The 14,055-nt window shown below is 48.8% G+C and overlaps 1 protein-coding gene across 5 annotated transcripts in view; it reads right to left on the bottom strand.

The window, feature by feature from the left end:
* The window catches only part of hmgxb4a (HMG box domain containing 4a), a 58,940-nt gene that overhangs the window by 34,459 nt on the left and 10,426 nt on the right, over positions 1-14,055 (bottom strand). For 4 of the 5 annotated variants that reach the window (XR_015073928.1, XR_015073929.1, XM_085969478.1 and 1 more), the window contains exons 2-4: positions 11,894-12,020; positions 8,030-8,178; positions 4,375-4,462 (exon numbers count right to left, since the gene is read on the bottom strand). Coding sequence is in view for 3 of the 5 variants with exons in the window: in XM_085969478.1 (XP_085825604.1) it covers positions 4,375-4,462; positions 8,030-8,178; positions 11,894-11,927 (271 nt within the window). In the remaining 2 variants the exon portion in view is untranslated. Of the gene's footprint in view, positions 1-4,374; positions 4,463-8,029; positions 8,179-11,893; positions 12,021-14,055 lie in introns of those variants that run through there. The other variant, XM_085969479.1, reaches the window with a different exon arrangement.

Below are 14,055 nucleotides of genomic sequence, written 5' to 3'. Positions count from 1 at the left end.
ACCGCCATCGTGTGGCCACTGGACAGTGTTGCTCAATTTTAAACTGTTCTACCATCGACAGGCTCATAGTAAAGTCTCGGAGTTTGACAACTAAATTACAAATATGGATTTTTCATATGGTATCTACTGTTTCCATCAATCTCTCGGCTTCTGACCAGGATAAAGTAAATTTAAAGTAGATGGACAGGGACTGCAAACGGCATCTGAATAGGGGAATTGGGAGAGAGCACCAGTAAATGGGGGAATTGGGGGAGAGCCCAGTAAATGGGGCAATTGGGGGAGAGGCCCAGTAAATGGGGGAATTGGGAGAGAGCCCCAGTAAATGGGGGAATTGGGAGAGAGCCCCAGTAAATGGGGGAATTGGGGGAGAGCCCCAGTAAATGGGGGAATTGGGAGAGAGCCCCAGTAAATGGGGGAATTGGGAGAGAGCCCAGTAAATGGGGCAATTGGGGGAGAGGCCCAGTAAATGGGGGAATTGGGAGAGAGCCCCAGTAAATGGGGGAATTGGGAGAGAGCCCCAGTAAATGGGGGAATTGGGGGAGAGCCCCAGTAAATGGGGGAATTGGGGGAGAGCCCCAGTAAATGGGGGAATTGGGGGAGAGCCCCAGTAAATGGGGGAATTGGGAGAGAGCACCAGTAAATGGGGCAATTGGGAGAGAGCCCCAGTAAATGGGGGAATTGGGGGAGAGCCCCAGTAAATGGGGGAATTGGGAGAGAGCGCCCCAGTAAATGGGGGAATTGGGGGAGAGCCCAGTAAATGGGGGAATTGGGAGAGAGCCCCAGTAAATGGGGGAATTGGGGGAGAGCCCAGTAAATGGGGGAATTGGGAGAGAGCCCCAGTAAATGGGGGAATTGGGAGAGAGCACCAGTAAATGGGGGAATTGGGAGAGAGCCCCAGTAAATGGGGGAATTGGGAGAGAGCCCCAGTAAATGGGGGAATTGGGGGAGAGCCCAGTAAATGGGGGAATTGGGAGAGAGCCCCAGTAAATAGGGGAATTGGGAGAGAGCACCAGTAAATGGGGGAATTGGGAGAGAGCCCCAGTAAATGGGGGAATTGGGAGAGAGCCCCAGTAAATGGGGGAATTGGGGGAGAGCCCCAGTAAATGGGGGAACTGGGAGAGAGCCCCAGTAAATGGGGGAATTGGGGGAGAGCCCCAGTAAATGGGGGAATTGGGAGAGAGCCCAGTAAATGGGGGAATTGGGAGAGAGCCCCAGTAAATGGGGGAATTGGGAGAGAGCCCCAGTAAATGGGGGAATTGGGGGAGAGCCCCAGTAAATGGGGGAATTGGGAGAGAGCCCCAGTAAATGGGGGAATTGGGAGAGAGCCCCAGTAAATGGGGGAATTGGGAGAGAGCCCCAGTAAATGGGGGAATTGGGGGAGAGCCCCAGTAAATGGGGGAACTGGGAGAGAGCCCCAGTAAATGGGGGAATTGGGAGAGAGCCCAGTAAATGGGGGAATTGGGGGAGAGCCCAGTAAATGGGGGAATTGGGGGAGAGCCCCAGTAAATGGGGGAATTGGGAGAGAGCCCCAGTAAATGGGGGAATTGGGGGAGAGCCCCAGTAAATGGGGGAACTGGGAGAGAGCCCCAGTAAATGGGGGAATTGGGGGAAGAGCCCAGTAAATGGGGGAATTGGGGGAGAGCCCAGTAAATGGGGGAATTGGGGGAGAGCCCCAGTAAATGGGGGAACTGGGAGAGAGCCCCAGTAAATGGGGGAATTGGGGGAAGAGCGCCCCAGTAAATGGAGGAATTGGGGGAGAGAGCCCCAGTAAATGGGGGAATTGGGGGAGAGCCCAGTAAATGGGGGAATTGGGAGAGAGCCCCAGTAATGGGGGAATTGGGGGAGAGCCCAGTAAATGGGGGAATTGGGAGAGAGCCCCAGTAAATGGGGGAATTGGGAGAGAGCCCCAGTAAATGGGGGAATTGGGGGAGAGCCCCAGTAAATGGGGGAATTGGGGGAGAGCCCAGTAAATGGGGGAATTGGGGGAGAGCCCCAGTAAATGGGGGAATTGGGGGAGAGCCCCAGTAAATGGGGGAATTGGGAGAGAGCCCAGTAAATGGGGGAATTGGGGGAGAGCCCCAGTAAATGGGGGAATCGGGAGAGAGCCCCAGTAAATGGGGGAATTGGGGGAGAGCCCAGTAAATGGGGGAATTGGGGGAGAGCCCAGTAAATGGGGGAATTGGGGGAGAGCCCAGTAAATGGGGGAATTGGGGGAGAGCCCCAGTAAATGGGGGAATTGGGAGAGAGCCCCAGTAAATGGGGGAATTGGGAGAGAGCCCCAGTAAATGGGGGAATTGGGGGGAGAGCCCCAGTAAATGGGGGAATTGGGAGAGAGCCCAGTAAATGGGGGAATTGGGGGAGAGCCCAGTAAATGGGGGAATTGGGGGAGAGCCCCAGTAAATGGGGGAATTGGGGGAGAGCCCAGTAAATGGGGGAATTGGGGGAGAGCCCAGTAAATGGGGGAATTGGGGGAGAGCCCCAGTAAATGGGGGAATTGGGGGAGAGCCCCAGTAAATGGGGGAATTGGGGGAGAGCCCAGTAAATGGGGGAATTGGGAGAGAGCCCCAGTAAATGGGGGAATTGGGAGAGAGCCCCAGTAAATGGGGGAATTGGGAGAGAGCCCCAGTAAATGGGGGAATTGGGAGAGAGCCCCAGTAAATGGGGGAATTGGGAGAGAGCCCCAGTAAATGGGGGAATTGGGGGAGAGCCCCAGTAAATGGGGGAATTGGGGGAGAGCCCAGTAAATGGGGGAATTGGGGGAGAGCCCAGTAAATGGGGGGACTGGGAGAGAGCCCCAGTAAATGGGGGGACTGGGGGAGAGCCCAGTAAATGGGGGAATTGGGGGAGAGCCCAGTAAATGGGGGAATTGGGGGAGAGCCCAGTAAATGGGGGGACTGGGAGAGAGCCCCAGTAAATGGGGGAATTGGGGGAGAGCCCCAGTAAATGGGGGAATTGGGGGAGAGCCCAGTAAATGGGGGAATTGGGGGAGAGCCCAGTAAATGGGGGGACTGGGAGAGAGCCCCAGTAAATAGGGGGACTGGGGGAGAGCCCAGTAAATGGGGGAATTGGGGGAGAGCCCAGTAAATGGGGGAATTGGGGGAGAGCCCAGTAAATGGGGGGACTGGGAGAGAGCCCAGTAAATGGGCTCTTTTCTCTAGAAGAGAGAAGACTAAGGTGACCTGATAGAGGTCTGAAATGAAGAAGGGGGTTTGAGGGTAGGCATTGAGATGGTGGTGGTGAGCTGCCTTCTTGAACCGCTGCAGTTCGTGTGGATTATAATTTTTCCTAGCGGGTTATGATACAACTGAATGGCTTGCTAGGCGATTTCAGAGGGCAGTTAAGAGTCAACCATATTGTGCTGTGGGTCTGGAGTCACATTTCGGCCAGACTGAGTAAAGACGGCAGGTTGCCTTCCCTAAAGGGCATCAGTGAACCATTTGGGTTTTTACGACAATCCGGTAGTTTCATGGTCACCATTACTGATACTAGCTTTTTATTTCCGATTTATTTAAAGAATTGAATTTAAATTCCCCAGCTGCCATGGTGGGATCTAAACTCACGTCTCCAGATTATTTGTCCCGGCCTCTGGATTAGAATCACAGAATGGTCGCCTTCTGTGCTGTAACCATTCGGCCCGTCAAGTGAGTGCCGGCTCTCTGCAAGACCACTTCAGCCAGTCCCACTCTCCTGCCCTTTCTCCGTAGCCCTGCAATTTTTTTTCCTTCAGGTACTTATCCAATTCCCTTTTGAAAGCCACGACTGAATCTGCCTCCACCACCCTTTCAGGCAGTGCATTCCAGATCCTAACCACTCGCTGCGTAAATAGTTTTTCCTCATGTCGCCTTTGGTTCTTCTGCCAATCACCTTGAATCTGTGTCCTCTGGTTCTCGACCCCTCTGCCAATGGGAACAGTTTCTCTCTATCTACTCTGTCCAGACCCCTCATGATTTTGAACACCTTTATCAAATCTCCTCTCAACCTTCTCTGCTCTAAGGAGAACAACCCCAGCTTCTCTAGACTATCCATGTAACTGAAGTCCCTCATCCCTGGAATCATTCTTGTAAATCTTTTCTGCACCCTCTCTAAGGCCTTCACATCCTTCCTAAAGTGCGGTGCCCAGAATTGGACACAATGCTCCAGTTGAGGCCGAACCAGTGATTTATAAGTGGATTACTAGCCCACAACATAACCACTATGCTACCGTACCCCATACTCATACTGCAGTGGTTGAAACCTTCCTAATAGTTATAACCTCTCAGTTCTGGTATCATCCTTGTGAATATTTCCTGCACCGTCTCCAGTGCCTCCACTTGTACACAAAGGAGGGAGATCACAAAGAAAAACAAATACCGGAAAAAGAACTTCACCAAATACCTCCATAGTAGAATTCTTCTCCCGTTAAATGCTGTAGTTTCTTTTTCTTCTTATGAAAATCAGCACCCAACAGGAAACCTTCACCCTCCTATAAATAGAACAAAAAAACTAAGATTTAAACTCGGAACAGTATACACAAGAGCCATTACATTTAATAACTAGGATCAAGGTTTATGGTAATCAATGTAAGTCAAGGTTAAATGGATAATTAAGAGACGAGCAACGAGTTTATAGAAAAGGGGCAAATTAGAGAATGGGTGGCGTGGTGCGTTACACTACCCTTTGCCCTCCGATATCTGGGCCCGGGCAGTTGGGGTGAAGGGCTTCTCACACTGATTGTTAAGGAATCCTGAGGGAAATGAGCTTGGATCATCCCCTCCAGAGTCCCAGTAAAGGTTAGTCCACAGCACAAACTTGCCCTGAACAATTCCACAGTTTTATTCAGGTAGACTCGAAGCAGAAGGAAGACCAGCACCCTCGGGGAAAGATAGCAGCTGGCTTGTTGGTCGTGGAAACATGCTTGAAGAGGGTGGAGCTGGCTCCCGTGCAGATTGTGGCAATGTCTTCAGGGGAAGTGATCAACCTCCTGGAGGGTTTTGAGTGGCTTCGGCAACATACGAGATTGCAAATGCAAAGACTTCAACAAGTTGTCGCTGGCATTTGTGGGAGGTCTCTAGGTTAGACAGTGGTAACAATATTGAATGAATAAATCCATGTAAAATTAGAATACCAAGGTTCTGCTGTCCATTGGTCGCTGTAGCAATGTAATTGTGTTGGGTAACTTTATATTTTACATGTTACTCAGGAAAATCTCCAAACACCTGGATTCCAGAATGTTGAGGGCAATGGTTCCAATTACACTGCTCCATATGGGAAATGAACAACTGGCATAGGTAATCTCCAATCCATAATGGAGCGGCCATCGTGGTGTGGGGCAAGCTTGATGGACCAGCTGGTCTTTTCCAGCCTGACAATTTCAGATGTCAATTTCATATGATCCTCCCGGTTATGTCAAGCAGCTTATAACATACAATATTCAACAAGGAACTGCCCCGATAACTTACCCTCATAGTAAACGTCTCTGCCTCTCTTTCCTCCTTTAAGATGCTCCTTAAAACCTACCTCTTTGACCATATCACCTGTCCTAATTTCTCCTTCTGTGGCTCGGTGTCAAATTTTGTTTTATTACGCTCCTGTGAAGCGCCTTGGGATGTTTTACTACATTAAAGGAGTTATATAAATACAAGTTGTTCTTGTTGTTGCAATGCAAGTTAAGAGTTTGATATTGGTAGTGTGGCTCCCTGCTCATTAGTGATGGCTTAGGAAGGAGCATTATCTGTTGGTGCAGCATATTGGCGGTCAGCACATGGTACCACGGGATGTGGTTTACAGTTGATTGGACACCCAAGAGATTCCCATATGGATGAGTTCTTGATCTTAATTCACAGAATCACAGAAACCCCACACTGCAGATAGAGGCCATTTCAGCCCATCGAGCCTGCACCGACACATATCCCACCCGATCCCCGTAACCCCTACACCAACACATATCCCACCCTATCCCTGTAACCCCACGTATTTAATCCCCCTAACACCAAGGGTCAATTTATCATAGCCAATCAACCTAACCTGGACTGTGGGAGGAAACCGGAGCACCCGGAGAAAACCCACGCAAACACGGGGAGAATGTGCAAACTCCACACAGACAGTCACCCGAGGCCGGATTCGAACCTGGGTCCCTGGCGCTGTGAGGCAACAGTGCTAACCACTATGCCACCGTGCTGTGTGCCAAGTGATTCCCGATCAAGAGATGGGAAAGCATTTGTAACGGCCACGGAGAAACTGCAAAGCAGCTCAATGGTGAGAATCCAAAATGGTTGTTTCAAACAAAAAAGTAAAACCAAGGAGGAAAAAAAAAGCGATTTTAACGGTTGGAGGAGCAGTATGTTTTGGATAGGATATCATAAACTAGCACAGAAGTTAATGCCCGTGCCTGCGAGGGACACCTCAGTGTGATCAGAGAGTCCTTCTTGACAATAGCACAAGAGATGCTATGTGGATGAAAATGGTAGTGAGGAAATGCAGCTGAAAGGATTGAGAGAGAGAGAGAGAGAGAGAGAGAGAGACAGAGTGTTCTTATGCCTTGGGACGTTTTACTATATTAAAGGCACTATACAAATGCAAGTTGTTGCTGTTCGCTCGCGAAAAGTGGACTGCATCCATGATGGTAGATCCATGAAGGGGGAATATCCCCCCCCAACCACTTCCTCTCCTGAAAGCACCGATTCCTTTTTAACCTACAGTTCCACAGACACCCTCCGGTAGGCATTGTGTGCGCCTCGACAACGAATGACAGCAGGCCTGTTCCGACTCCAGCAAGTCCTGTCCTCAACCTCTGACCGCATCCATGGACTTCCCGCATCCATGGACTTCCCGCACGGATTGCAAGGTATTGATCAGGAGTGGGAACCCTGGCTGTTTTGTCCCCTTGCAGTCCAGGGCGGTGAAGACAATAGTAGTGCCGACCCACCAGCACTCTGCTCAGGGTCAGCTAACTCAGTAGAGGCCTGGGATTTCCTCATTCTCACTGCATAAACTCAGCAAGACATTTGGAGGGAATCAGGACTGTTTTCAATGCAGTGCAAAATTCGGGCTATTGCAGTGACCCAGATTAGATAAAACGCTACCACCAAAGTTAACCTTCATATGTCTGCAATGTAGATCACAGGTGCCAACTTCCTTTCTGCCATCATACACAGTGCACAAAAGACACTTCATTTTCCCACTCCAGAAACCCGAGCACAAAATCTAGGCTGACGCTCCAGTGCAGTGCTGAGGGAGTGCTGCACTGTTGGAGGTGCCGTCTTTCGGATGAGACGTTAAACCGAGGCCCCGTCTACTCTCTCAGGTGGACGTAAATGATCCCATGACACTATTTCGAAGAAGAACAGGGGGGTTCTCCCTGGTGTCCTGGCCAATATTTATCCCTCAATCATCATCACTAAAAACAGATTATCTGGTCATTATCACATTGCTGCCGCGTTTCTTACATTACAACAGTGACTACGGTTCAAAAGTACTTCACTGGCTGTAAAGCGCTTTGGGACATCCTGAGGTTGTGAAAAGCGCTGTAGAAATGGGAGTCTTTCTTTTTTGTTTAACATGATGACAGTGGGTTGCAACTTAAACATCAGACGTGGTGGGTGAGTGGGGTGAAGAGAGACGGGTAGTGGGAGGAAGGAGTCTACAAAGACAGGCCTTACGACAGACTGAAACTGTAAACTCACTGACAAAAAGACTGAAATGTTTACAGTATTCAATATTTCAATCACGATTGCCAAAGTTAATAGTCACCCGCAACTGTGAAGAATCAAGAACGGCAGTTTGATAAATGTTCCTTTGACATCTTTTTGCGGTCAATCTGACAACTACCCCCCCCCCCCACCCCCCTTGTTTTGGGACGTAGAGCAAACAACAACAAAAAAAGCCAAATACAACTGGATACTGCTCAGCTTCGCCCTGCCTGAATCACAGCCCCTGAATCTGGAGCCCCTTCGGTCGCTCCTCGGATGAAAATGCGAGGTGGGGCGGCCGCATCCAGGGTGAGCAAAAAAACAGCAAGGTTTAAAAAAAAAACACAAAGAGCAGCCCTCACCTTCGCTTTCTTTTTGGCTGACTTTCGGACTTCTGCATCTATTTCCTCTTCTTCTCTCAGCAAATCTTTATACGAGCGCTTCTTCTCCCGCTGGCTTCTGCCTGCTGCCAGACCCACCTCTTCAATTCCGCTTTCACCCACTATACAATCTGCAACAGCAGTAAAGGGCTTACAAATCATCTATTTATATTTGAAGTATGTTTATATATATTTACCCCTCTGTTATTTTTGGGGAGGGGATGAATGGGTGGGGACTTCCTCACACTGACACCGTTTCTCCTTCAGCTGCAAAGACCTGGGCCTCACGCTTCACCCCAGCCACCAACATTGTGATGAGCTGCTGCTGCTGCTGCTGCGCTCTGCGAGGGCGGGCTATTTCTATCAGGTGCGCGGCCCCACTGCACTGGAGTGATCCGCACAAGAGAACCAGCCGAGAGCTGGTGGAAGCCCATCCAATAGAACAGGCGAGAGCTTGGTCATTTACTGTCTCCTCTTCTGCACCGTCCAAAGCCAATCGCCGACCAAGAGAAGGCCCGCTGACAGGCTTCCCCCCCCCCCCACCCCTCGGTGACGCTCTCTAGTCAGCCATGACAATACGATGGAGCACCCCAGGGCGATTTGCTTCGGGGGGAAGCTTTGCCTCTGCTCGCTGCCTCCTCTTGGCAGCACAGCCAACGTTACCGCAGATGCAAATTGACATCTTGCGCCTCTCCCCGACACAATGCATTCCAACGCGCGATGCAATCATACCGTCTGGGTAAGGGAGTCTCAATTTCAAGTCGCGCCAGGGATTCAAACTTGCAATCCTGTGTTTGGGAAGTCCACCGCCACAATCTTTTTGTGCATGGCTGCCTGCTGGCGCTCCTCAAGGTAAGTGATGACGGTGATGGAAAATTACTCTTCCAACGTGACAGCAGCACTCTTACATCGGCCGTAAGACACACCAGCGGTCACAGCAAGCACACAATGCACCAGCCTCAACAGCATGCTTGAACTCAATGACCAGAAAAGCATCTCCGACTGCAGGGGGGCTGGGAGGGAGTCATATTTTGCATTCACACCAGCGTGAGGTAAAACGGACTCAAACTGGAGAGCAGGTAATTATGCTGCAGACTCGTGTCCGAAATGGAAGTTGGATTAAAACTAGTCAAACTCAAAAGATCCTCAACAACCGTGAGAGGAGACCTTCATCGTATCTCTCGGGGTAGAATTTGAAAGCAGATAATGAAAAGGCTTCATAACAACCCACGGAAGGCATGCATTTACAAGCCAAACATGTCAAGGGTTGAGTCTATTTTCCTCCCAGATATTTTTCTAGTGTTCTGCAAAATGTTTATAAAAATCAGAAAGCGTTATAGCTTCCCATTCGGTTGTAGAATAAATATGAATGATGCTGCAGATCAGCCATGATCGAATTGAATGGCAGAACAGGCTCGAAGGGCTGAATGGCCTCCTCCTGCTCCTAATGCTCCAAAAGCCAGAATGCTGGACTCCGTACGAGAAGGGCCGAGTTAGAATCCCACTGGTGACTAATATTTGCAATTGGGCTCCCCCTCGAGAATGAGTTTCACAATCTTGGCTGGGTTCCAACTCAAGCAAGTCACCCAAGCGTGCCTCTCGGAGGGCCAATCAACTGTGCTGCAGTGGGGAGGGTCCGTGAGCATCTCTGGAGCATGTATTGTCCTGCCTGACCACCTCGGGACCCTTATTTTACACTGAAATAGGAGGACGGGAAAAGGTGGACAGGAAACAAATATTAAAATTAGCAGCTGTGTAGAAAATAACCGGAAATGATGCACATTTATAGAAATCTAAACTAAACAAGGAAATTCATAACTATTTGAGTATTTTTTTGTCTTCATCGAGATAATGCTGAGGAACACAAGCTCCCCCCACCCCACTTTCTTTGCCTCCAGTATCAACATTTAGCATTCCGAAGTCAGGTACAGATTAAAGGACCCTCTACAACGCAGTACTGTAGCACAGCAGAAGAGCGCCTCCTACTTGGTCACCAGCAAGCTTAATAGCCCCAACTTACCTTGCGCTGGCAACAGAGACCCACATGTTTCTGAGCTTCGTGGATGCCACCAGGTTTTCCGACTCTGCTGAGGCCCAGTGTCCGATGGCGACGGGGTGGGTGGTTTGGGTGGGAATGCAAATGGAAGAAGGAGGTGTCACGGGATGGCTGGCGTGGCATCGCTCTCAGGAAATCAAAACTGTAACTGAAAAGTGCCTCGAGATCATCAAATTGTGGTCCAAGCTGTGCCAATTGAAGGAAAGTCTTGCTCTGCAGGCTTGCACACGCTGGGAGCCTCACCAAGGCTGACGGATTGAATTGCGGCTCCTTCCAGCTGGCCGTAAAAGTCGATTTTCATTCAGTCGGTTTTGAATTGGAACCCAGGTCCCGGAAACGAAAGATCAATGTTCTAACCCACCATGCACCCAGTCCCATTAACCATTTAAACAATATTTAGCCATGTGCTTTGCATATAAATGACTTAGGACTTAGTGCGAGAGGCTGCAGCATTGCAATTATATACTGCAAGTCTACCCATCTTATAACTGTAGTGTAATTAAACTGCTATGAGCTAAAGGTAGCTACTGTAAAACCTGTTATACAAGATGTACTGTGTATAATTCAAACAACAACTTGCATTTACATAGCACATTTAATGTCGTAAAATGTTCCACGGAGCGTCACAGGAGTGATAATCAAACAAAATTTGACACCGAGCCACATAAGGAGATATTAAGACAGGTAACAAAAAGCTTGGTCAGAGGTAGGTTTTAAGGAGCGTCTTAAAGGAGCAAAGAGAGGTAGAGAGGTTTAGGGAGGGAATTCCAGAGCTTAGAGCCAAGGCAGCTGGAGGCACGGCCGCCAGTGGTGGAGCGGTTGAAAATTGGGGATGCGCAAGAGGCTTTTGTTTAAAAACCCTACTAATTGGTCCACTGCACAATTGCTCACGCAAGTGGAAGAAAAAGCACCCCCCTTCGCCCACATACACTGCTGCAGCCAAGTTCAATTTCAGTACTGCGCAGCTTGTGCGCTGATACCGAGGACTGGCACAAACCTGCAAGGGGAGGAGAAGCACCAGACTAAGCCACATCGGCACACCAGACCCCACAGATCTGGAGTGGTGGCGGCGAGGGAGAGCCTGCACAGGAATCAGCCGCAGTGCCTGCACTGGGCCACTATACAGTGCGTGTGAACATGACGATTTGGATAGGATGGTGCACGGCTGCTTAGCCCAGGCCCTCCCTCCCGTCTGTGTCCTGCTTGCTGGCGTTCCTCCTTCCCTTCTCGGATCCCAACCAACACACACTTTCCAGGCTCAGGTTTGAAAACGGCTCGCTGGTCGACTCTCGGTGCCCACAGAACTGTACTTCATTGCGAATTAGCGCCTCTCGGAGAGACAGGTAGGAGGGGAAAGAAATTAATTGCTGAAAAAAAATGGTGACGGGAAAAATCGCATTGCACGAGGAGCACCATAAGATGTACATCGAACATTCAAAGCCCCATAAAGTACCTTCCATACTCGGTGAAAATTATGGATTGTCCCTTGAAATGAAACAGTATTCATAAAATTTCACATGTATGTGTTATAAAGCTGGCAGTTAAATGCAACCACAACAAATCAAAAGTCCCTTATTCTTTGCTAAAGAGGAAACATTTGACAGAACGGCCGTCAAAAATTGCAAACATACAGGCTTAAGAGATGTGAGCGTCAGAAAACTAGCCGTGCAAAAGGCTGCGAGTGTCCCAGTTTGAACAAGCACCCGGGACTTTAAAAAACACCATTCATTTTAGATGCAACCAACTTGTTCCAAGTTACACTCATTGTGCCATCACCCAAAATAAATTACCTTCTTTCTTCTTGAGTGCTTCATCATATGCCATGACTGGAATCGGAATTTAAAATAGTGTCCGACAGTGTAAACATTGGGAAAGCCAGGTTCTTCAGTCAGTTGTAGGTTTCATCTGCATATAATCCTGCAGCACGAGAGAGAGAGGGGAGAAAAACATTTCAACATATCTCCTTCCCACAACATAGAACTATCAGGAAGGACTGGACAGACAGGGACTCTTTTCTTCAGAGGGAAGGCTGAGGGGTGATCTGGTGGGAGTCTATAAAGTTGTGAAGGGCTTTGATGGGGTAGATATTAGAGAAGATGTTTCCATTTGTGGGGGAATCCAATACTAGGGGTCACAAATGTAAGATAGTCACTAACAAATGCAATTGGGAATTCAGGAGAAACTTATTTACCTGGAGAGTGGTTAGAATGTGGAACTCGTTACCATATGAAGTAGTTGAGGTGAATAGCATTTAAGGGGAAGCTATAGAAAGGAATAGAAGGATATCTTGATAGGATGAGATGAGCAAGGTAGAGGAGGCTCGTGTGGAGCAGGGCCGAATGGGACAGTTTATGTTCTGTAAATTCTGTGACATTTCTAGCTAAGACATCGTCTCCTCCTCCAGTCCTGAATGCAGGTTGATCTCTGCCTTCGTTGCACCTTTCTAAAACAATACTTTGTAACTTGCCGGCTGGTAGTGTAATTAAAGCAGTGGCCTTACAGCCTTAAACTCTGCAAGACCTGGAATTGAGCTCTGCGGACATCATTAATCCCACTCTTTAATCAGCCCACCGAGAGGCAGGAGAGGAAAACTGAACCTACCCCGACCTCTTACATCTCGAGACAAGGCAGCCAGGGCAGTACCTCACCCACCGGGGTTACTACTGAGATATCACATTGACAAGACAATCACACTTGAAAGACAAGAGTTAACATTCTGGCTAGGGTCATTCATCAGAACTTCGGATGGAGGGGCCTGCCTGAAAGGTATAAATACATTTGTCTTTCGGTCGCTGTTCGTCCTTGCTGTTCATTGCAAGCAATTTGCGGTTCCACTTCAGATTTTGGGTCATTTTAATTCTTTAACTCGGTTATACCACGGTTATCTGCTGGTCCCACTTTTTTTTTTTGAACACGAGACAAACATCAGCTGTGTTACTGTGGCTATAACAAAGACTGCAGTCTCTTTTACACTACAACGGGGATTGAAATTAGGAATCGTTGCCACCAATAAAATCCCATTTTTTCCACACGTTGAATCAATAAAGTTCGGATCTCTACGTCACCTGTCCTAATGTCTCCTTATGTGGCTCGGCGTCACATTTTGTTTGATAATCGCTCCTGTGAAGCGACGTGGGAGGTTTTACTACGCTGTATAAATGCTAGTTGTTACTGTAGACTGGTTAGGGAGGATCAAGGGACACAAGTTACGAAAGCGCTTTTTCACACACAGAGAAGTGGAAAACTCTCCCTAAAATAAGTGTGGACTGCATCTAAAATGGACCCCAACAGGGTACTTTTCACAAAGAGCCATCGACCTTTGGAATAAGTTGCAGTGAGCGCAGATTCACCTCGAGCATTGCAATGTGCCGATGAGTGGCCAACATCTATACACACAGCTACTAGGCGATTAGTTCAGGGTTCGCGTCAGTGGGGTCTCCTGCAGCTTGCTGGAACATCTTTGGGGTGGGGGGGGGGTCAGAGAGGAACTTCTCAAGAGGTTTCCCTAAATTGGCCTAGAGTTTTGCTGCCTCTCCCAGGGGATTATATGACTGTGTGAATGGGGTGGGAGAAAGAGGAGAATGGCTGTGATGGCTTGTGTGAGTTACATCGTGCTGGCAAGGGAGAGGGTCAATGGGCCAGCTGGGTTTTTCCCCCATGTCCTTTTTAGAATGTTCACAATGTCATGACTCAAACACCGAGATTGTGCATAAATTGGTATGGTTATAAATTTATCTTAAAATACTGTAACATAGAAACACAGAAGACAGGCGCAGGAGTAGGCCATTCGGCCCCTCGAGCCTGCTCCGCCATTCAATGAGATCATGGCTAATCATCCAAATTCAGTACCCTGTCCCTGCCTTCTCCCCATATCCCTTGATCCCTTTAGCCTTAAGAAATATATCCAACTCCTTCTTGAATATATTTAATGAACTGGCCTCCACTGCCCTCT

Source organism: Somniosus microcephalus, chromosome 28 (genome assembly GCF_052327205.1).
Source record: "Somniosus microcephalus isolate GS21.2 chromosome 28, FLI_Smic_1.0, whole genome shotgun sequence".
NCBI classification, from domain to species: Eukaryota; Metazoa; Chordata; class Chondrichthyes; order Squaliformes; family Somniosidae; genus Somniosus; species Somniosus microcephalus.
This window is presented reverse-complemented; position numbering and strand designations above follow the sequence as displayed.